Source organism: Montipora capricornis, chromosome 8 (genome assembly GCF_036669925.1).
Source record: "Montipora capricornis isolate CH-2021 chromosome 8, ASM3666992v2, whole genome shotgun sequence".
NCBI classification, from domain to species: Eukaryota; Metazoa; Cnidaria; class Anthozoa; order Scleractinia; family Acroporidae; genus Montipora; species Montipora capricornis.
This window is the reverse complement of record NC_090890.1, coordinates 29239665-29264664: the sequence shown is the minus strand read 5'-3', so window position 1 is coordinate 29264664 and position 25000 is coordinate 29239665. Positions and strand designations below refer to the sequence as shown.

The window sequence follows — 25000 nt, the reverse complement described above, 5'->3', positions numbered from 1 at the left end:
ATCTTTTAGTTATACTGGGAAATTTTCAGAATCTTTTTAATTTCTGCGTGAGTCAAAAGATTTTAGCGAGCTGTCAGCAGTGTTCCCGATGTGTCGGCCAACGCGTCGGTAGTGTGTCGGCCGACGTGTCGGTAGTGTGTTGGCCAACGTGTCGGTCGTGTGTCGGTGGTGTGTCGGCCGACGCGTTGGCCGACGTGTTGGCCGACGCGTTGGTGGGATCGGATTCTTAAATTTTACCCCTTTAGTCATGTAATAATGTTGATATCCATCTTTGATCAAGAAGCAATTAAATTGAGAGAATCATGCTGATGCAAAGACAGAAAGTGCATTAAGAAATGCTAATTTGCAAAGCAGCTGCTACATGTTGTCCATAACTTGATTGATGAATATTATCATGCTATTTTTAGGAGATGCCAGTTTAGTGACTGAGAGAATGACAGCTTTCTTTAGCAGGGATACCCACCCCTTCTCTCCCCATGCTCTCTCCTCCCCTCCCCTCCTTAGACAGTATGGAGCAAAGATTGACTCCTGCTGTATGAAGTAAGGGTTGTCTGTGAGATCAGACACCTCAAGCAACTATTCAACTACCACACTGCTTTACTGAGGGGAAGTTATAATCGTTCTGATTGACAGGGTATTAGTAAGGACTCCTTCAAAAATTTATAGTATGTATCCTCTTGATTTAATCCAATCCAGTGATATCATTCTCCACAATTTCAAGGGTCACTTGTACTTCACCTGTAAATTGTTATTTACACCATTATATCTATTTCATACTAAGCTTAGACTGCTCGGAGTCTCTGTTTTGCTCCAGAATCATTGAAACAAAATTTCAATGGAAGAAGCTGCTTCTTGCAAATACCATGGGGGTTGGTTTTTCACTTTAACCAATGCCCCTGGTATTTGCGACCAGCAGCTTCAGCTATTTTGAAAATCCAACCTACAAGTTCGTGATTTTACAGCAAAAGAGAGACTGCTTGCGGTCTATACTAAGCTGAGACAATTTTTTTGCTCAGTGGAATGAAAGTGATGTAATCACTAATTGACAAAATTATTTTGTTTTACAGTGGACAGTGTGTTACTCGAGGGTGGAGTTCCACAGCGTCCTACTATTTTTACAAACAGAGGTAGAGAGGTTCACAAGATTCGCACTGCCTTGAGAGCTCTTAAGGAAAAGGCTGGTTGGGTTATTCTTCATGGAATGGCTGGATGTGGGAAGACTGTATTGGGTTCAGAGGCTCTCAGAGCTGCTGTTCTCTTAGAAGAGTGTTTTCCAGGAGGTGTTCATTGGATACGGATTGGCCCTGTTGACCAGTCCAAACTTTTAATGCGAATGCAAAATCTCTGCGCAAGACTTGATCCAGATCACAGTCGACAACCACCCAGAAATACAGAAGAAGCGAAGGACAGATTAAGAGTTCTTTTTGCTCATCATTACCCTCGCTCTTTGTTAGTTCTGGATGATCTGTGGCATTCAAGTGACGTCAAATTTTTTGACATTCGTTGCCGTATCATGGTGACCACTCGTGATGCTGGGATCGCAAACTTTGTTGGAGGGTCAAAGGCAAAAGTACATGTTGGTGAAGGATTTACTGAAAATGAATCACTTCAAATTTTAGCTCAATGGACAAACCAAGCTATAGTGTCCCTTCCAAAGGAAGCAAGAGATATATTTCATCTTACCAATGGTTCCCCTTTAGCAATAAGCATGATTGGTGGTTTGCTTCGGGATCACCCCAAAAGGTGGCAGTATTATGTCAGTCAGCTGAGAAAGAAAAATGTCAGCAAACTGAAACCAAAGTTTGAGTACGAGTATCCGACACTGAGCGAAGCAATTCGCATGAGTATTAACAACTTGAACGATGAGCTTAGAGAAGTTTATGATGACTTTGCTTTGTTTGATGAGGATTCCAAGGTTCCAGCTCAAGTCCTTTGTATTCTTTGGGATGAAGAGGTATGGAGCATTTCTTTTTGTTGTGAACAATTCCAATAATTAATAGTATTATTTCATAACTGTGGTGATTGATCTTTCCCAGAAAATAAGTTACTGCAAAAGGCCTTTTACATGCTCACTACTTTGCCAAAAAGGGAAATAGTGTGCCCATTAATAGTGATAATTAACAATAATTATTATTCCGGCCTATGAGTGCACATTGGATATGAGGGGATAAATAGCCAAGGAGGTGCGTGGCATGAATGGAATAATAATAATTATTATTCCATTCATGCTTAAATTGGATAAAACTTTAGTATATACTTGACAATTAAAACATTAACCCTTTGGCGTCCAAACCGGCCTAAACCGGCCAGACTTTAAGTTAGTATTTTACTCTGTCAAACGCCAGATGATTTTACTCGTCAATCGGGAACCCCTGGGAGTCAATGGGTTAAGGTAAACATTTGTGTTGTTGTTATGTAATCTTAAAACGTAAAATTATCGACAGTGACAATTACAAGCTTTTGAACTTCATAGTTTGGTACCATTGAATATGTTTATGTGGAACTTCTCCAAACCTGTTGTTAACATTTTCAGCCATTTTGCTGGACAAAACTTAGATTTCGTGTTGAAATTTCTTTTTGACACACCAACACTTTGCACATTGCTTCCCATGTAAGAGAAAACCTTGGTTGTTTGCTGGTAACCGGGATTTGGCGAGCCAATCAGAAAGCTAGAAATGCAATTACCAGGGTTGAGTATATACTACTATAATTAATTATAATAATAATTATTATCCTTTTCCAAATGGTCTTGATATGATGTTGTTTGAAACATTGAAACATGTTCTTAAAAGTCAAAAGTGTGGTTGTATTCTTTAATAAAAATTAATAATTTTATCCTTCTCTTAAATAAGATGCAAATAGATGTCAACAACAACAAAAAAGTCAGATAAAAGGGGGTCATCAGCATGGTTCAAAGGAGTGGGGACAGCATTTAGTCTTTAGTCTTCAAGTTTAATAGTTTAGCATTTAATCGTGAGACTTTAAGCATGTGATTATTGTTGCTATTTAATTAAGGTGGCTCCCTAGAGTATTTGCGAATACCCTCACCACAGGGCACAAGTTACAAAAGGAAGCCTAGTTTATTTCTCTTCAAGTTTCCCCGAGAGAGATTTACCAGTATGGGTACCGATATAATATGGCTTATTTTTTGGGTGTCAATTTTTGGATTATGGCCATAACCATGGCAACATCACATCAAATGACAGACAGATATGTTCTTATTTTTGGCCTAAATTCTTTAGTATTTCTATACTTTCCTTCAGTGAGACTTTTTTATTCTTTGCCACATTATCGAAATGATATTGCCTGACATTTTGAAGTGGTAAAAAGTCAAGGTTGTTCGGACGGTTTTGCCAATATTCTGTAATTTGTCATTTTTCTAAATAATATATTTGATTAGCTCTGACAGATTTTAACAAATATAGGGTATTTGATAGGAACTGCATGTGGTTAGAACTGAGCCAATTAAAAAAAAAATTATGGAAGGGAACATGTGAAAATTAGCAGTTAATTTTACAGATTTGGTCACACTGACGTCATAAGAATCAGAAAAACATGCACGATTTAGGGTTTACGCACCATACTAGTACCCAGTTTGCGTGCAGCCCAAAAACTCTAGGAATCCTCCTTAATTCCAAAATGTTTTAAAAGATATTTTCATTTATTAAAACGGCAGTTTGAAGTTGTAGAAGACTGGATGGAAGACCTGGTGAACAAGTCATTGGCCAGAAGAACGGTGAAATCTGAAGATGTTATGGGTACATTCTACAGTATTCATAACCTGCAGCTGACATTTCTTCAAGAACAAGCCAAAAACGCAGAAGCACTACACAGGAAGCTTGTGGAGCGATATAGGAAAGTTTACAAGGGTGAGGAACGATATTAATTTGACAAACAGATACTGTAGGTACATGTAGCTTGAAAATTTGATGGAGTGAAAGATGTAGTTTTCTATTAGCTGATGAATACCCTGGTCCCAGAGGTTTTTCTTTCTTAATTTTCTAATTTCATGTGCGGAGAGGGAGGGGGAGGGGGAGGGGGAGGGGGAGAGGGGGAGAGGGAGGGGGAGAGGGAGAGGGAGAGGGAGAGGGAGAGGGAGTTACAATGAGAACTGGTATGAAAACGTCTTAACCTACAGTAGAACCACAACATGTATACTATAGCTCTCTTTGTTATAACAGAAATTATAGAAATAAAGGGGCTGTACTGTAGACCTCATGTGCATTTTTGCATAAATACTACAGACCATGCAACAGACCATACAACAGGTGAATAACATAACTTATAATGCATTTTTGAAACTTGCCAATTTTCCCCTTTATTATTCTGCACAGTTTGGCATGGTTGCCAGTCGTGTGTTGGTATCAGGAATCTGTTTGTATGTTGGGACCACAATAATTATTATTCCTATATATGGTGACTCTTAATGATTGCAGGGAAATTCAGTGAGATGTTTGATGATGGCTACATACACTGGAATCTCTTACGACACATGGTGAAGGCTGGACAAGTGCAATTGGCAAAGAATCTTGTTACTGATTTGAAGTGGCTTGCAGCTAAGCTGAGTGTCACTGGACCAGCTGATCTACTAAATGACTACCTGTCAATGAAAGGAAATGTAGACAATAAGGTAATATGGTGGCTCCTTATCATCATCAATAACAACCATTAAAATTTATTGGGGCTACCATAGCTTTAGCCCATTGACCAATGAGAGTGACACTTATTTAATATTAAGAGGTTTTACTCTGTCTATTTTATGCCAGACGATTTTATTCATCAATGGGGGAAGGGGGGTGGGGGGGGGGGGGAATGAATTTAAGCTGTGAATGGGTTAATGTCCCCATTAACCCATTGACTCCTGATATTGGTTTTACTCTGTCTATAAATGCCAGGCGATTTTACTCTTGAATGGGGGGGGGGGGGGGGGGGGAGGTGTCCTAGGGCATTTGAGGTGTGAAGGGGTTTCATAATGTAAATGATATCGGTGTATTTGGCTAGCTTAAAGCAAGAACTTTGATTTTTGGATTTTTTGCTAATTTAGGATCTGAAAGTTGTAGAAGATTTCCATCATTTTGTCAGTGTCAGCGCTCATCGATTTGTCGAGAAACCACTTCCTGATCTGATCCAGATGGGCCTAAGTGAATCCCTGGACTCTGAAGTGTACAAGGAAGCACAGCAAAAAGCCTCCGAAATGGCAGCTCAAGGAAACTTTTATCTTGACTGGAGGTTAGGAGAGCGTCACTTGTCTCACATGACTTCAGTGATAATTAAGAGCAAGAAAGAGTAATTCTGCGAGGATGCAAAATATTTCTCCCAGAAAAACAGAACAGCTAGGGTCTTGGCAAATGTAAATTTGGGCATGGAACAATTCCATGTATTGCATGAAGTGCTATACATAATAAAAATGATTATTTCTCTGTAATAAAATAATTGATTTTCCTTTTTTTCCTAATTGTCTCTTTTGACTTCAATGATTGTCAAAAGTACATGTATAAAAAATTCGCCCTTTGAGGATACAAAAATATCGCTCAGACAAAGAAACTGCATAGTACTAGTTATGCAATGTTCAGTATTACTGACAATAAGAAAGTGTTTCATAACCAAAAAACTTTCCAACTACTTGGGAACCATTCCCACATTTTTCGGGCATCTGCCTGTGTTTAATGGCCATAAGCTCCCACAAGTCTCCTATATATATCGCAGTACTGGAGCATCTGAGGTAGTGATTGAAAGCTAGGTTGTAGGTTCGACATCAAAGTTGCAATAATTGGATTTTTTCCCCAAAACTCCCAAGTCACCATCGATCAAATAAATCTTGTCATTTCATTCACTGAAGTTGACATTCACATACAGTAAAAGTTCTTACAGAGTACAATCACAAATATGTTGATCCACAAGATAAACTAAAAAAAAATCTCTCACTATGAAGGTAAGATTTTTTTTAGTTTTGTTCCTTCATATGAAATTTTTTCACCATGAAATTAAGATTATTTTGTGGAAACCTGCATAGCAGTTACAAAGATGCTGTATGAGGTTATAGTGTCTAATGTTGATCAATGTCATCCCTGGTGGGGTACCATAGGCTGCTATCTCAAGCACCCACTCCCAACAACCCATACACATAACATTTTCGTTATTGTTAATTATTTCTCTGATTTTCTATTGACAAGTGGAATATCTACAAGTTCTCCTTATGATGACTGTTGAATCAAACTCTGGGCATTGTAAGTCTTTTCCTCTAAAACAATACAATACAATACAGTACTATTGACTACTCCCCATAGAGGCTTTTCAAGGCCAATGGAACACAATCACAACAGAACAGACAGAACATTCAACAACAACTTTTAAGAATCCAAACTGGCCGGATGCAAGCCAGTTGGCTATTTACAAGTACAGCTGATAAGTTGAACCAGGGACTACCAGGAACAAATGCAACCAGTGGTCAGCAGGTTCCCGGGATCTCAAGGCAAGCCCCCTAACCTCTGTGCCACATTGCCTCAAGTAATCTCCAATGTAGGTGATCCCACTCAATTTGGATTTAGTACCATATACCGCAACTCTAAGCCAAAAAGTGAAAAAAACCCACTATGAGAATATTTTTGCTCGAACATCTTTAAAATCCTTGTGCGTTGTTGTGTCTATCTAGTAATCAGAGGAAGGAATCTCAAGAGACTCTCTTAATAACTGTCAAAAACCACCAAGGGGCTGTTTACGGTTGTTGCTTCTCTCAAGATGCAAGTAAGGTGGTGTCCTGTGGTGCAGACAAAACTGTAAAGGTACAATACACAGGCATACTAAACATTGTAATTAAAAGTGTGTGCTTTGTAAATTTTTATATTAAAATGAAAGTTGGAAAGATTGTCATAGTTAGGTGAGCATCTTAATTGTAAAAGAAGATTGAAAATCCCTCCTTCCAAGCAGAGCCTCTCTAAAACTTACCAGAGGGCATGCACGAGAGGCTCCGTCAAGTCTTTAAAGTTGGCGCAGCCCAAATTTCTGAGCTACAGTAGTCGCTCTGGTCAAACAGTTTTAGGCAGCGTGCGCATCATATTCATGACAAGGCGAAAGTCAAAATCAAGCCTTCAGTACGAAAATCAATAGGGCGTCTAGGAGTGCGACCGAGATTTGGCCTGGGTTTGACACTGTCTCCAAGCAATGGCTTGTGCATACTCAATAAAGACTTGACATGATTTCTGCAGAGTCCTTTCTTTTTCATCGAGTTAAGAAAGGCTCTGCTGGTAGGGTGGAAAAATCCAGTCTTGAATGAGATTCAAACCCATGACCATGTAATTGTGTCAGTGGACTTGCTCTACCACCAGAGGAGGTGTGCTTGCCTCTGTTCCAGCCTTGCCTTAGGATGATCTAAAGTACAGGTCACTTTTCATGCAACACTGCGACTTGTTACCTTTACTAAATAAATGCTAAAGGTACAGTAGTTCTTCCTCATTAGGCCTAAAAACAACGTTTGGCCTAAGGTTAGTCAATTTGAAGGTTTTGGGTTACTTTTAAATTAGTATAGGTAACACACAATGACCTGTATTGGGTTCCCTGTGAAAAGTGACCTGTACTGTAGCCCTGCATTCTCGCCCTCCTTTTAACATCAGAAAGAAGATTCATTTTTACTAGTTACCTTTATAAGTTAGATTGAAGGGCTATGCCAATACAAAGAGCTCTCAAAAGTGTCTTTGAAGTGCTCTTTGAGACATCCCTTTTAGTTTTGAAAATATTATTCTCTGTGTCTCCCAAAAGGTTTGGGAAAGCCAGTCAGGCAAGCAACTGCTATCCATGGAAGGACATTGTGATGTTGTGTACTGCTGTTCCTTCTCCAGTAATGATGCCAAAATTGTTTCTTGTTCCGCTGACCACACGGTTAAGGTATTCATCACCTATTTTTTCTGTTCTCCAAATTAGTTTGTGTCTCCTGATGTGCAGCAGTTCTTTGTAACTATGAATATTTTAAGGGTGTAAACATCAGCATAAGTTTGGTATCATGGTCAGAACCATCACCCTTGCCATGCAACTTGTGTGGTATAGACTCAGTGTGGGTGAAAGTGGTGGCTATTTCAATACCAAGCTGTGAAGTGGCGAGGTAAATATCCTCCTGCACTTTGGTGAAATTATTCGCCTCAGGCTCAACGATAATCACTGAGCCTGAGGTGAATAATTATTGTTTTAGTATAAATACACAGGTGATTATTTCAAAAAAAAAAAGAAAAAAAAAAACATTTCAATGCAAAATCATCTTCACTTACAGTGGCAAAATGACTACTGGCAGCCATTTTGTCAGTCAAGGTGATTATCGGCTGATAATCCGAGATAGCGAGCCAATGAGAGCACGCGATTTTGTATAATCATGTGTGTATTTATACTAATATTGTTTTATTGCACTTCGTTTTAGATTAGCCAAGTTACTAATTGATTCAAAATCAACTTTGGTGCCGTCGGCAATTAATGCATAGTACATGTATGTGCAACCCACAGATGCGTGAATTATTGCATAAACTACAAATTAGTGAATTTTCTGCCAGCAAATATTTATGTTGCATTGTCATTGTAATCATCGTCATTGTCACCATTAGCAACATTCTTGTTGGCATGAATATTGAATAAGGTGCATATTACTTCATTTTGTTGTTATTGACATTGTCATCATCATTGTGTCCGCCATAATTCTCACCTTTAGAGTTGGTAATGTTTTTGTTACTGTTTCCTTGTGCAGGTCTGGGACAGTAGCACTGGAAGAGAATGTTTGAATTTTACAGGTCATAATCAGGATGTATTCAGTTGCATGTTTTCTCCTGATGACAGAAACATTCTGTCATGTTCTGCTGATAAGACTGTCAAGGTAGATAATGCAGTTTTGCTGGTTGTAATAAAATAACTCTGATCAGTTTTGAATTCCCTCGACCTCTAACCCATTCACTTACTCACTTACTCACTCACTTACTCACATGCTAACTAACTAATTAGCTACAGAACTCACTCACTCACTATAACTTATTGAATAAATGAACGAATAATGGAGTATAATTAAAGGAAATTGATTAAAGGACTGAATGAATAAACTGGATGTTTAATATTAATGAACAAAAAAACAAACAAATGACTCTACGTAGGGTTAGCCTCTGCATGAAAAAATTAACTTACAAACACCAATAGAAAGGAACTAAATGGTAAAAAAAAAACCAGTTACTGTAGGAACACTTTATCTTTGAATGTGTTCTTGATTTGAGACTTACAGGTTTCTTATAGTGTTAAGTTATAAATCTTAATGACATTGTTTCCAGGAGGCAACCTCTGAGCCTGCTATCCATGAAGCCTGTTTCATTTCATTAAGAGACTGACTATTAAGTAAACTCCTTCCCTCACCCCTTGAAGACAGTTTACCAGCTCAGTCACTTTGTCCACTTAAAAACATAGTCCTGAATAAGACACCTTTGTGATATTAAACTTTGCTTTATAAATAGGCCTAATATCTTATTAGCAGGCTGTGTCCAAGACCAGTTGGTACATTCCATAGACCGTATTCATAAATGGCGGTCACATTTACAATTCTTTTGTCCATGTGCAAATTAGCCTACCAAGCCTCATTTTAGAGCAAAAATTCTTTTCAATGCACTGTATGGTATCGAGGCTTGGTAGGCTAATTTGCACTTCGACAAAAGAATTATAAATTGGCCGCCATTTATGAATAAGGTCTATTTGGTGTACCAGATGCCTTAAGTGGTTCTTGCCTGTCTAAACACAAGAACTAATAATCTTGGTGTCTTTCTGGTGAAATGCTGACTCTAAGTTCAACCTTTAACTGCCTGTTTGGCTTTTTACCAGTTCCAACTCCATTTGCAGTTATATTTAGTGGACTGTAAAAAACGAAAACTGACAAATGTGGTTTGGATTCAGTCTTTGGTGAAAATCAAAACTGTTGATTGGAATTGGAACTTTGGAGTAATCAAGTTATGTTTGGTCATGCAAAAATACACCTTATTGAATGGTTTAACATATAATACGCTCGGATATTTTGGGCGTTGCGTAGTATATTCCACTATTACACCATTTTCTAGTATTCTGACTTCTTCCTTCATTGACTGAAAATTTATTGATTGCATAAGGTGCATGTGAATAACAAAAACAACACAGACGAAACCATTCAAATGTCCTTTATTTGACTGGATAAACGAAGTGATGAGTGATCACAAGCAATGACAAGCTAAATTTTTGAATTTTTTACATTGTGTTGAAACAATTTCTTTTATTGAAAATTCTCTTTCCATCTGTACGTATATATTGCTCTGTTCTAAACTGGTCAAAGCGGGACACTGTAGCAGTGTATTACCGGCTCATATTTTGGGTGTTCTCTCGACCAAAATAATATGGCAAAATGGCAGTGGAATATTCATGACATTGTTTTCCTGAAAAAGAAAATTTATTTTTTTTTAGGTGTGGAATAGTGAGACAGGAATGGAAGTTGTCGCATTCGTTGGACACATGGATATTGTCAGATGTTGCTGTTACTCTCCGGATGGCTCTAAGATAGTCTCATGTTCGGATGATACTTGTGTCAAGGTGCCTTGTTGTTGTTTGGTCATTTTAAGTTCAGTTCTCAACAGACCACCTGAAACTTCTATAAAGAAAGTGCAATTTTACATAGCTGTATTAACAATTTTGAAGCTTGAAGTATTAACTTGTATGAAGTGCGGGTTAATTATACATGAAAGGGAGAAGTGATCCTTTTTCTTAGCGAGACAATTTCAAAATAAGCAATTGCCTCTTATAGACACCTAAATAAATAAAATACTTCAGTTGACGATCAGAGTGGGTCTGGAACCCCTGAACTGAAAGCAGGTGCATGGAAATGGATACTATACTGTCTTACTATCGAACAACACCTTTTCAAAGGAAAAGCTTTTATTTGTGTTTGCTTTTCATTCAGGTCTGGGATTCTAGGTCTGGACAGGAGTTGTTTACACTTGAAGGGGGAACACACTCTGCTGTAACCTACTGCTGTTTCAAGCCAACAGGAAGCAGTATAGTTGGAGTTTCAGACACTATTATTAAGGTTTTGTTAATTTTTCAATAATCTTTACTTAGTAAAGTTTTAGTTGGTAAGTAAGTCTATGTGTCCTACTACAAAAATCATTTAAGGTAGATTCAGATCAGCAGGAGCAGGTGTAGCTCAGTTGGTTGGTGCACAGCTTTCAGAGCAAGAGGTCCTCAGTGTGATCCTCAGAGACATCAACATCTGTTCCAACTTTCCTCTGATCCTTGTAGCTATAGCTTTAAATACTTGTAAAACCGAGCGCCAACAGAGGGTGTAAAGGGTGCACTGTCAGCATCCATCGATACCAGCCTTAAAGAGGTAACGTAACTATCAACAAAAAACAAAGTGACTTTACCTTTACCTTTAGATCAAATCACAGAGTAAAATCAACCAACATATAACTCTAAATCCAGGAATCACATTATTTTGTGAAACTGCTCTCGCCACACTCCCTCAGTATATATATATAGTACTTATAGTATACACTCACCAGAATATACTGTGTTTGATTGATCAATGATGAATGCATAAATAGGCTATAGGGTGCAGTATGGAAGTTGCTATATGGAAACACAGCAATAGAGTAATTTTGTTGTGTTTTTAATAAATAAAACAAATCATATGAACTTGCTTGTGCATTTTCATTAACATTTAAAGTCACTCATGATGTTTTGAAAGTTCTCAAATATGGCTCTTGCAATTTTAAGGGACATTACTAAACAACGAAGCAGCGAAACACCAAAAATTAAGGGACATTACTACAGTAAACAATGAAACAGCGAAACAGTGAACCCACCATACATTGAATTCTAACCGACAAAAGTTGGGTTTGAGATTAAATATCGTTTTAGGCCTAAAACGTTATTGTTCCTAATCTCAGTCTTAATAATAATCCTAATCATAATCTCAATGAATTAGGAGCAATAACAATCTAGGCCTACATGTAAAACGATGTTTAATCTCAAATCCAACCTTTGTCGGTTAGTATTCAATGTATGGTGGGGTCATACATGGTGTTTTGGTGCTTCATTTCGCTGTTTCGTGGTTTAGTAATGCCCAATTTTAAGAACTTTCAGAATATCACTTGTGCCCATAAATCACAAAATGCCTTTGCCTTCATGAATACGATTTCCTATACATATACAATAATAATGATTGTTTTTTTTTTTAACATAAAATAAGATATATGCATCATGTGAATGCATCAGGCAGCTATTATTGGTCTGTGAGGATTAGTTTAAGTAATTACTTTATTTAGGTATAGTACGTCATGGGAAAAAGTTTCAAGATCGGAAAGGTTACAACTGTCTTAAGTCATGATGCTAATGGGTTATCAACACTGCACCTAACAATTTAGGAGGTTTTATTTCTATTAGCTAGATACGTGTATTATTTTATGAACAAAGAACCATTGGTAATGGTAATGAATCCGATTCCAAACAATGCTTCGGCCCACACATTGACAGATGTGTTGGCCAACTGTTGGCCAATGCTTGCCAATCAAAATGCATGTGTCAGCTAGAAAAGTGTGTCTTTGATGTGTCAGCAATGTGTCTAATCATTGATTATAGTCAGCATCAACACCCACGAGCATCTGAAGTGGTGAATACTTTTTGCAAAATTTGCATAGTTTCTTTCCCTTGTAAGAGTTTACCAAAAAACCAAGTGGTTTTTTAACCTTTGCAAGTCATGCTACCTTGTTGATATTGCAAATTTTGATGAAATTGTCAGGTTCATTATTCTTTAAAATTCTTCATGCTTGTTAGATTTGGGACTCCACAACTGGACAAGAGCTTAAAAGCCTTCAGTTGTCATCCACAGCACTTTCATTGGCTTATTCTTACGATGACAGTATTTTGGTTGTGGGTCTGTCAGATACAACTGTGCAGGTATGACTTAAATAAAATTAAAGTTTAAAAGTGCTACTATGATAAAAAAATGATGTCCTATGTTTCTTCAGATAATTTTGAAAGTGTCGTTTGCTTAACATACACCTGACTGGCAAAATGTTGAGCTTTATGATTTTTCTCCAAAAGCTGTTTACTTTAAGTGTAAGTTTTGGATTTCTGGGTCCGCCGTTATAGTCACGTTGAAAACTGACCAAAATTGAACTTCAGAGGGTTGGTTCTAGGGAACAGCACAGGTAGCCAAGCTAACGTTGCAGTTTGAGCGTCACGATCAGTTAAAATTATGATGATTTGTATGGGAATTTGCGGACATATTCAGGAGTTGAAAATAAAAAATATGAATCAAACAAAAATTCCTCAACATTTGTTTTGCATAAAGCAGGCTAGCAAAAATAATCTGTACCTTGCTTAGTTTGCATTTTTGAGAATTCAATTGAATTTTTGGTTCCATGTTTCTGACAGCAAGTCATATATTTTGAGGTCTCCCATCCAGACACTAACCCAGTCGGACAGTGCTTAACTTCAGTGAACTTTTGTCTTGGAAGGCTGTCAGACACTCAGAGTAGACATGTTAACTTGTGGTGAAAAAAAGGTGTAAGGGAACTTGAAAATGATCAACTTGTCAGCCTTGAAGCCAATGTTTTGCGATTCCCTTTTATTTTCTTTAATGTTTTGATTTTAGCATTTTATGAATAACCACATGTCTTGTCAGGGGGCTATTTACCTAAGACATCTACCGTGGCAATATAATGATATATGGTACCAAAGCAATATCGTGTGCTATTAGAGCTACATATTATTATTACGTGAAGACTGGAAAACAAAATGCAGCTCAGTTGACAGTCACGGAATAAAGTGCACTACCACACATACATGTAAGCAATGTGCACGTGTGCCAATTTTTATTTGATGATATTTGTCATACCTGTAATAATCCGTGCTGGAGGCAAGTGAAGTAACCTGATTCCACTTGCTATGACCTTGATTATTATTTTGGATGTCACTAATGCTTAACTCAGAAGTAATTTCTGATCCATTGCTTTTGAGAAAAGTTTGTCATGTAGTACCCATATTTATTTTTTGTTAAAAGGAAAATTATATCATTATTACCGGTAATCCAGTCTTTTAATACAGTGTAACATTGGATCACAGATGATCTCCACAACAGCTTCTCGGTTTTTAAAGTACTTTTTTGTAGAAAATTCCTATTCCTATTATTTTGTTAATCCTAAACCCAGTTAGGGTAAAACACAATACTCCAAAAAGAATCATTTTAAGTTACTAATAGGGAGTGACAGATTCATTTGGTGTTTGTGGTTTTAAGCAACATGTTTCTTTCACCATCTGATTACTGTTTGTTTTGTATCTTGTAGATGTGGAATGCAGTTAGTGAAGGAAGTTTGGGTGTGAATAGGGGTCACTCTGGTTGGGTGCACTGTGTTGCGTTTTCACAGGACGCAAGCAAGGTTGTGTCAGCATCTGATGACGAGACTGTTAAGGTAATGTAATGATGTTTGCTTCAGTTTTAGATACACTACAGACACAATAGTCTTTGATTATCAATATTTAAAAATATAGCATATGCTCATCATTGATATCATGTAGCAGCCATAGCCTCTTGTGCAGTCAAATTTTTTTCTTGCAAAATTTGTCAGTTACTTGGTTAATTGTTAGCTGATAGTTAATAAATTACAGTAACTGCTTTTTTGCCAGTTTGGGGTACACCTCCTCATGATCACCATCTGTCTGCATCATTGTACTCTATGTTACTGGTATTTCCATTTTTCTCTGTGAGCTGTGTCTGTATGTGGAAAACATCTCTGATCAGACATCTCATTTTCATCTCTGAGCAGTTGAGATGTGCTTTTATTTTAGTGCATCTTTGAAATGCCTTCCTCTAGATGTATGCTTAGGCACTAAAGCTTTAACCCATTGACTCCCAGAGGTTCCCCGTTGACGAGTACAAAAATTATTGTCTGGCATTAGAGTGAGTAAATTAAAATACTTAGTCTGACCGGTTTAGGCTGGTTTGGACATCAAAGGGCTAATGGTTCTTTGTACAGATCGGAGGGGCCCATGACCTAAATTAGCACATTGCAATGACCTATAAAATTAATAAGTAGACTAAGTTTACCTAAAATGATAGAAATGCTGCCAAGGGAAAGGGAGATGTTCAATATTATGCTTGTGCAGGAAGCTTGCGGTAATTTAACGATGATTCATATACGGAATTGAAGGGAGATTTTAATAAGTCTTGAGCAGGTACAGTACAAAACGTGGATCCCCAACTGGACCTCCTTTTGGACCCCACTCGAGAGAAGAAGAAAACAATAGATGGTTTTTACAGTGATGTCATCAAATTCTAAAATCAAGGCCTTTTGAATTTTATCTAAAGGAGGTTGAAGATGACCTAGAAATAAATCTGCTTTTCAAGTTTCGATCCAGTTTCATGACGTTTTTCGTTTTGAAAATACAGAATTATGAATTTCTGAATTGTCACCTTGCGTGACACCATGATGAGAATTTATTTTGTTTTGTTTGACAGTGAAACAGCAGGCTCAAATCTTCATACCACTCATCTTAACTCCTCCATTCACGCATAACCACAATTCCTTGAGCCTTTGACCACAACCCCTTGCATTTTGAAGAAAAATGTGTTCTTTTAGATTAGAGAACTGCCTCATTTGTTTGCTTTAGGCTCACTCATAGCCTGCGTCATAGAGATAATCTAACACCGGTTAGTAATATCTGCAAAGCAACGTGGAGATCCTTGTTATGGACCCCCAATGGACTCAATGAACAAGCGGAAATGCGTTTCAAATTTCCTTTTAACCTGATTGGCTATTACCAGTCTTGTGCTCCAATTGACAGCAAATTGAACCTTTTTTTTTTAAACGGTCCAATCATGGGGCGCACTAAATCCTGGTATGCTGCTGGAGGGCCTAGAACAAGGATTTCGGCACTGCTTCGCAGGCGTTACTAGCTGGTGTTAGATTACGTCTGCAATGCAGGCTAGCTCAGCTCACTCACTGTGGCAGCATCTATTGTCAAATTCAAAACCACAAGTCAGTAAAGCAGCCATGGACCTAAAAAAAGATTCCAGAATTTTCCTGACTTATTCTTCTTCAATAGATATGGGCCGTTGACACAACTACAGTTCAAGGTTCAATCAAACTAAGGATGGTGTTTGATGTGCTCTTTTCAGAAGATTCTCTGACCATTGCTACAACAGACACCTGCAACAGGCTTATGGTAATTTTCAAATAACATGCTAATGGATAAAGTCCTTGTTTAACATGTTTTTGTAGGCTATTATCCCAACAAATTTATGTGCTGTTACTGTCAGGTGCGTGATGAATTTTGGCTTATTATTTGTTCACTATTATGTTTTCTTGCAGATATTTGAAGGTGAAAGTGTCAAAACATTGTCCCAAAGTGATGCACAACAATCTAAAATTACAAGCATGAGGTTTACTTGTGATGGACAGAAAGTTGCCATTGGCTTGGATGACGGTGGTGTCAAGGTCAGCCATGGTCGATAATAACATTGTTCATTAACGGAACCAGTGACTATATAGTCCCATGTAAAATTATTCAGTTTGAAGATGGAGAGTTCTTGTTATAATAAGGTTGGTCTGATCTTATAGGGACTAACATATGGGTTATTATTTCTATACTGCACATGATTTTTTACAAAGTCTTTCCTTTTCTCTGGGGTGAGATCAGGTGTCAGCTTGTAAAGGTGCTTCTGGCAGCCACTACAGTAACATGTATCTGTCTATATATTTGATCTCACCCACCTATGCAACCCATGCATGTATGTGAAAGGAGGACAAGTCACAACACCAGGGTCTCCCCCCTTCCCCCCTATTCTTCGCAGACAGTGTGTGAGTTCTTTAATGTCCGATAATGTTGATTAACAGGAATGACTGTGAGATGGGGCCTTCGGTTTATAGTCAGTCCTTTTATTTTTCGCAACGTAGAACAACCCTTCTCATCACTCACTGACGGTTACACACACTAAAGTAAAAGTACAACAGAATAAGCTATTTAAACTTATTTGAAACGAAAAACAATAGTTTCAATAACAAAAGAAAAACGCTATCACCAATGGGAAGCTTAATTAAATATTCCTGAGAAATGGTGTCAGTGTGCATACATTAAAATTCAAATTAGCAACCGTCAAATGTTGTTTGGTTTTTTTTTTTTACAATAACAACAAGTCCTTGTCCATTTGCGGGTGTGATTACAAAGGCAGCACTTTCTCCTCAGTTACTTTAAGACCCTGGTCATGAGTATTGGTCTGCTGGTGGAGCCACCAGTGCAAATGTGCTGAGAACATATAAGCTTGACTACATATGCATGTAGCTTGATTAGTCTTTTGTGTTTTTCAACAGTTAATGTAGCTTAATCAGGACTTAATTAATGTCCAATTTTTGGTTGTCGTCTTCAAGATTGGTTTGTTAACACTGTCATTTCATATCAAAAGAATTGATAGAGGGAAATTTACCGCTGCGTTGATGGTATGAACAGCAGAGAAGACAACTGGGATGAGGAATTCCTAAGATAATTAATAAACTAAGTTAATTCTGAAAAGAAAACAACATAGAAAAAATACAAAAGACATAGAAAAAAAGATTTCTGAAGGGTGAAGTCTCGCTCAGTAGACAGATAAAGCTTTTAAGTCTTCTGTCTACCCAGCGCACTATAAGTCAAAAGTTATTAAGTTTAAAAACTGCGCTGACCATGCTTGACAAGGACTAAACTGTGACTATTCAAGCCAGTGAAATGTAATTCCTAAATTGAGCGAAGGCCATGAATAAGTGTTCCATTTTCAAATGATCTCTAAAAGGGTTCAGTCAATCACTGTCAGTGGTTAATGAGTTACGGATAAATTAATAAATCAATTAAAATTGTCTTCAACAGTTGAGATTTTAAGGCTGACATTTCCAGCATTAGCTCTTTGTCACATCGATTTTTTCTGATTAAGATTGTAACACATAAAAAGCCAGCTGCCAAAATCTTAATTCAGTGGTCAAATTTTTCCTCCATTTACTCATTTGGCACTAACGTTTTGTGTTTCACTCACCCACTGATGCGGCAGTTTCTTTTGAAACCAAGCAACAGTCTCACAAACTGTATTATTAACACTATTTGTTATTTTATGTGTTGCTTTCTACATGCACTTCTGTATAAGGTCGGAACAATAATCTCGAAACCTCACTGCATTGAAATACAGGTTCTTGATCTATTCTGCTATCATATGTCCCTCAGATTTTAGATAAAGACACATGCAGAGTCCTACAAGAGTTCAAAGACCATTTGGGCCGTGTGAAGTGGTGTGTGTTTAGTAAATGTGGCAAGAAGCTAGTGTCTGTTTCAGATGACTGCACTGTGAAGGTATGAGCCACTAAAAGAGACTTTGTAGCAGACTGCTGCTTGTCATTAAGCCATGAAAGTTCACGTACCGTAGTCAATCTTATTTTGGGCTGAAGATTTGTGGTGAATGGGCAAGAAGTATGGCTGAAATCAGGCAAGTACAAAAGTTGGACCGGATCAACTCGGACTGCACACCTTGGATCGAGCGAAAAACTGTTTGTAAACCAAAACCTTTTGTGTTTGCCCAAGGTTAGCAAAAAGATTAGGGCTAGGTTGATTTCTCGAGGCCTGGCCTTATCCTTTTTTTTACGTCGATCTGAGGTGAGCGATCTGAGTTGATCCGGTCCGACTTTTGTACCTGCCTGTTGAAATCCCCCATAATATGTTAGGTTTGCAGATTTAATTTGACATTGGCCATTTATTGGTTAGCTCTTTTTTATAGAAGTCTTTTCTATTAGATAAACTTGTTTGTATGCATTTGATGTTTTTAATTTTGTTAGGTTTACTGTTGTGTGAAAGGGAAGCTGCTGTTCTCGTTGGAGGGTCACATGGCCAGTGTACAAAGATGCATGTTCTTTAATCACAATAGTCAATGGCTTGTTACATCATCTCTAGATGGGACACTTAAGGTGTGAAGTGACTTTTTTGCTGTGATCAAAGTATAGTATAGCAGGGTTGAGATAATAATAATTTATTATGTTTTAGGTATGGTTTAAGTGTTACAGTTTCTCCTAGTAGGCAGTATCATCACAATGACCAAAATAAAATTATTAGAATGTGCTGCTACATGTAATCTCGTCTGACACCTGCAATATAATTTATAATAATAAGAGTAATTTTTATAACAATTCATAAATTATTATAATAATCTGTTATGATAATTTATAAATTTATAATAACTCTTAATTTGTAATAATATTTTGTCATACATGAAGCTTTATAAGATCACAATATTGTGAACACTATGACCAGCTGAAACTTCAACCTTCCATAGAGGTAATTGAACCATTGCATAATAAAATTATGACATCCTAACCCAAGAAGGCTTGGAACTTTATACCATCTGCCAGCAGCGCCATCTACTCTGTTTATTTCAAGACCTGGAATGTTGGTTGTGCCGAGACTCTGAACCCTAATTTCCCCTTTCATTTTTTTACGAATATTGGTTCCTTATATCCCTTTGCTGCTCTCACTATTCTAATATTAATTTCATTTTAGGTTTGGTATGTGCAGGCAGGAAACCTATTGTTTACTTGCCAACACAGCAAAAGCGAATATGTTGTGTCGTGTGATGTGTCAAGTGATGACAAGAGGTTGTTATCTGCTTCAGTGGATAGATTTGCAAAGGTAAACACCAAATTAGTGGTAATCCTGGGAAACCAATAAAAACTTAGGAACAGTAATAAGCCTTTGCAAGTGTGTGGAAAGGACACATCATTTTGTTGATTAGATAGATAGTTATACTAAAGTAAATGAAGTCAAAAAGGATATGTTGTCGAATGACTACTTAACTTAGATTGGCTAACCATGTACAAGCCTAACAAGACTGCACACCAATTCAAATGAATAAATTAATGCGTTTTTAAAAATGCATGACACTTGTCAAAGCATTGTTCAGCAACAACCTGAGAATCTACATTTTGTTCTTTCATAAAACTGACTGCCATCCTCTCCAAAACTTAGTGGCATTAGGGAGGTTAGGAAGCAGATATTTGTAAGAAAACAGATCTTAATTTGTATGCTCAGTTCATCTTTCGCTGTTAAACATCTGTTTAGGTCTGGGATGGCTATACAGGAGCTCTGATTTTCTCCCTTGGACCGCACCCGGACTGTGTCAGATCAGCGTCATTCTCACAAGACAATCAGTTCATCTGCACTGGATGTGATGATGGAACAATCCGAGTGAGTAGTTGATCGACTGGCTACAAGTTTTTGGCTCAAATTGTAACAATTTAGGCAATCCACTCCTGAAACCTTCATGTCAAATCATAATGGTGATAGGAAAAAGGTTTTTTCATTTCGTACATTTTTTATTAGATTCTTGATTCATCACTATCATCATCGTGATCTTTTAACATGTCTGGTTTCTCCATTTTGAGGGTTAGAAGGCATTTACCTAAATGTTAATCTGACCATGCATATACATGTAGATCTTCTCAATTCTCTGCTTTGGGCAGTCATTAAATCAATATACAGCAACTGCATTTCATTTAATATATCTATATCATGTATCCACCTTTTCCTTTGATCTCTAGATCTCCACTTCTCTTTTGGCCATTTAACAGTGGGCATCTTAAAGGGACACAGTCAGTGTTGGGACTGTGCCGACCTGAACACTAGTTTTTATTAGTTTGAAAAGCATCTACTTCAACCTGAAATCAACATTGTGTGTGGACAATGTATCTGCTTGAAATCTGTTTCAATCCTCTTGGGTTTTCATTTAATTTTAAGTCTATTAATATATAATTTATAATTTAATTTATACAAAGTAATGTGACTAAAAAATGGTGTTCAGTGTGCATGTCCCTTTAAGTCATTCATAATAATAATTATTATTGTTGCATTTTATTCATGTATTTCACTTTGCTGGGGCTGGACAGGTTTTATTTTGTTCTTGCTCACCTGATGGCTGTGACATGATTTGAAATGGCTTGTAGATCGAAAGAGACAATTCAAATAAGCAAAGACAAAAAAAAAGCTTAAGATTTAAGGAGACCAACTTCAATGAGGGCTGTAAAAGAATCCATGTATCGTGTGCAACAAGTGGATGTTATCGTCTCTGTTGTGTAATGATATTGAGTTGGGTGGACATATGCTTAGAGAAATTAGTTAATAAAACCCAAGGGAAAAAAAGTGGATAAGTGACATCATACCCTCAAAAATGTTGATCAATGACATATGGGACAACAATATGATTATACATGGTTTATCATGCCAGTCATTGCCGAACTCTCATGATCCCTCCATTCTGCTCCTCTTAGTGAATTTCTGCTCTAACCCAATAAAAGTAATATACCAGAAAATAAAAGGATCGAGAGTTAAGACTTATTGACTCTACTCTGACTCTACTCAACCCCCCTCCAAGCTAGGATGTCACTTGGAGCAGCCAAATAACAGTAAAACTCTATCTGTCATAGGCATTCCAAGGGTGGGATGGTTTAAGGAAAGAAATTTGATAACAGAACCAACTTAAACGGAACTGAACAATATTATTGCAATTGGAACGGATTCAAACCTAGCATAGAAAAATAATTATTATATTAAGATGACCACTTGAACAGGAGTAACAACTGCATGTATGTTTTTTGGTGATCCAAGGTTCAAGAACCATACTTGGGTGTAAGCAAAAATCTACTGTGTTCTTTCAGGTATGGAATGGCAGTAAGGGGGAAGAGCTTGCAGTTTGTAGCCGGCATGATGGATGGGTAAGCGGTTGCTGGTTCTCAAGAGACAGTGACTTGCTGGTTTCCGTAAGCAACAACATAAAGGTATGACTGGTGCTATGAATCTGTGGACAACATTTTCCTGCTCTGGAAGCAAAAATTATCATCAAATTGTAGCAATCAGTGTTAAAAAAAGAAATATTTCAATGTTATTCTACTGATGAAGACGTTACAATGTTGAAATATTTCTGTTTAAAATGCAGTTCTTTGGATCATGTGAACAACGTTGTTTCTCATTTTTTACCACAACTGTAATACCGTTGTTGCTCTATAAGTGCGGACATGTGACGGGAAAACATGCTGTAAGTGGCTGCAAACGTGACAAGTTTTGTCTTCAATCATTCGAAGTGTGAGAGATGTTCATGCAAGTTTTCCAAGAATGATGGCAAGACTGGACATCGAAGACTTTTTCTTGGTAATTGACCCTAATCTGATAAACTGTGCTTCAAATACTTTTGAACTATCGCCCGCAAAAGGTTTCAACTGCTTACTTAACGGCTGCCAAACTCAAACTTCAAAGAACATGTTTTCCCATCCTGTGTCCACACTTAGATGAAAATGATGGTAATATTAATCATTACTCAAATTGGAGCATGGATAAACATGAATTTTTATCAATGAGCCACCCAGTCATAACATAAAATTTATATTGTATGTTATTGAAGTGAAAAATACATATTGAAGCCAAGATGAAAACATGAACATTGAATAAAAAATAATTTTTGTTAATTTTTTTAAAATTGTATCCTTCATCTCATCATACACTATCTAATAGTATGGTTGGTCAGTTCTGCCGGCATGACCTGCTAATACATGTACCTTCATAGTATGCTTCTGTTTTTTCCTGTGGGATTTGGTTACCGAAAGATAGCGGTAAATATCTTACAAACCACTTCTCAGCCCCTGGGTTTTTCCATTTAAATTTATGGCCCAGACATGCCATAGAAATGAACTAGAAAAAATGCAGGTCTTAAAGTACTGCTTTCGAACTCGTTGAGTAAGATCATTTTACAACTCAAAATTTTACAGTACACATTTGACATGACCTGGTTAGTTACTAATATAACACTTGCACACAACTCATTGGTGTTGAAAATTTATGTTGTTGCAGTGGTGGGAGAGAGACGGCACTTTATGTCAACAGTTCAACCTTAAGGGAGTTCAAGCCAAGAATATTCTTTTCTCTCCTGACTTCAAGACGTTCGTGTCAGTGGATAACATTGGGATGATTTATGTGCTAAAGAGAATTTCCCCTTAATGTTGAGAAATGTGTTACTGAATGTATGAATCGTCTCCTTCAAGCCAAAAACCTGATCTGGTAGAGTGCATGGATGATGTTTTTGAGGATTCTTGGTTTCATCCTGGCCTCGATTGTTCAAAGGGTGGATAGCACTATCTACTGGATAACTCAATTGGTTTTGCTGGTGTTCATCTGCTGCATATCATTACCCGCCTTTTGAAAAACCGAGGCCTGGAGATTTGGAAAAACAATGAATGTGGCTCACTTTACTTGGCCAGTCCAAAAGTTAGTTTCATGTTTGCAAAAGCAACTATAATACCCCAGGACCTCATCTTGCAGAAAACTATAGAACTAAATAATTGCAAACACTATTAATTTTCACGGCCAGGACCATGAAAATAGATAGCCATAGCGTGAAATTTGGATAAGCCCCCTTTTTGCGTGAAGGGTCAAAATATTTGAAAATTATTTGTCTGACATTTTGCACCCCCTCATTTTAAATAACCACAATTTAGCTGTGACTGAAGGTCGATAGAAACTTTGTCTCAGATGTGCTTTCACACATCCTCAAGAAAAAAACTGAGAAGACTGTTTTTTAAGTCTGGCAATTTTATACACTAAATTATTCAAATACGATAAAAATTATGACAAAGATAAGTTCAGAAATTAACAAGATATTTATTATTAAACTAGCAAACTTTTACCAACAATGTTGTTCCATTCTAGTTCAGAGTTTATAATTATTAATCTCAAATTTAGGCTGTGAGCATGTTATGTTGCCTTTCTTTCACTGCTTTCATTGATCTTGATAATGACAATTTTGTCAATGCTAAGTACCTGGTAATAGTTTTGTTTTGGTTCTGCGACACTGGATGGAAAACATGTTACCAGATTTAAGTGAAATCTTTAGCAAAGCTTTTCACTTTTATTTTCAAACAAAAGAATATAGACAAAGCCCAACCCTCTTTTTAGGGGATTTTAAGGTACACTTGTTGTTTGTGAAGAGATTTATGTATCAAGAATTGCTGAAGTGTACTAAAAAAAAGATAGGACAGATAGCTTGTAGTAAGGGAGTTGAATTTAGTGTCTGGTCAATGAATGAAGAGATGTTTATCAATGACGACAGTGGCATGCTTGGAAAAAAAGCGAGAGTTCCAAACAGGAGTTGAACCAATGACCTTATCACTACTTGTAGGGTGAGGCAACATAATGCATACTGTTGCTTATCCTCCCCCCCCCCCCCCCCCAAAAAAAAAAAGGGGGTGTCATGGGAGCTTCATTCTGGGCAATAATATTATTGTTCACAGCCAAAAAAAAATGATACAGAGTTACCCTAAAATTATTGTTGCTACCATGGATATTTAATATTTGTAAATTAGGTGATTTATTCTATTCTGTTTTCCTATTAATTGTTAATTATCTTTTAGCTTGCTTGAGGATGGTTCATCCTTTTTTAGGAGAGTAGCATTAAAAGGATAATGGCAGTTGAAATTGATCAGTTATTCTTCGGTTGAGTTTTAATTTAACAGTGGGCATTCTGGTACTCTCTAGCCTGCGAGCAAGCTCTCCGTTGGGGTCTCTCACGAGAGGTTTGGGGCGGGGGGGTACTCTCAAATGTTAGCCACCTTATGTTATTTGCCTGTTGGGAGGTCCGTATAGTGAAAAACTGTAACCAAGGTCTTCAATGCTGCCCGAGACCCCTTTTTCAAGACCAAGGTCACAGTGTTTTGTTGTTCAGACCAAGCCTTAGCTGGCGAAGAACTTATTTATTTTTTCCTCTCTCTGTTCCTCTGACATCAATGTTGCAATAATTGTTGACTTGCAGTTCACACTTGGTAGCAAATGCAGTAAGCAACTTACAAACTGGACGTTTCCAAGCCTCTTGTCTAATAAAAATCTGTTTTGTTAACCCATTGACTTCTAATCCCCCAGTTGACAAGTAAAGTCTCACCGAGGCCCATGGGTGGAGATAGGAAAATCCGGGCCA

At 37.4% G+C, this 25000-nt stretch overlaps 1 protein-coding gene across 1 annotated transcript in view; it reads left to right on the top strand.

Moving 5' to 3' along the window:
- Positions 1-24504, top strand: part of LOC138059115 (apoptotic protease-activating factor 1-like) — a 32812-nt gene extending 8308 nt beyond the window's left edge. Inside the window, exons 3-21 of the mRNA XM_068904647.1 lie at positions 1068-1954; positions 3677-3869; positions 4437-4630; positions 5045-5229; positions 6653-6782; positions 7756-7881; positions 8726-8851; positions 10444-10569; positions 10937-11062; positions 12811-12933; positions 14325-14450; positions 16084-16203; positions 16350-16475; positions 18226-18351; positions 18831-18959; positions 19549-19677; positions 20107-20232; positions 21699-21818; positions 22885-24504. Coding sequence (XP_068760748.1) covers positions 1068-1954; positions 3677-3869; positions 4437-4630; positions 5045-5229; positions 6653-6782; positions 7756-7881; positions 8726-8851; positions 10444-10569; positions 10937-11062; positions 12811-12933; positions 14325-14450; positions 16084-16203; positions 16350-16475; positions 18226-18351; positions 18831-18959; positions 19549-19677; positions 20107-20232; positions 21699-21818; positions 22885-23031 — 3365 coding nt within the window. The 3' untranslated portion in view covers positions 23032-24504. The remainder of the gene's footprint in view (positions 1-1067; positions 1955-3676; positions 3870-4436; positions 4631-5044; positions 5230-6652; positions 6783-7755; positions 7882-8725; positions 8852-10443; positions 10570-10936; positions 11063-12810; positions 12934-14324; positions 14451-16083; positions 16204-16349; positions 16476-18225; positions 18352-18830; positions 18960-19548; positions 19678-20106; positions 20233-21698; positions 21819-22884) is intronic.
- Positions 24505-25000: the final 496 nt, after the last annotated feature.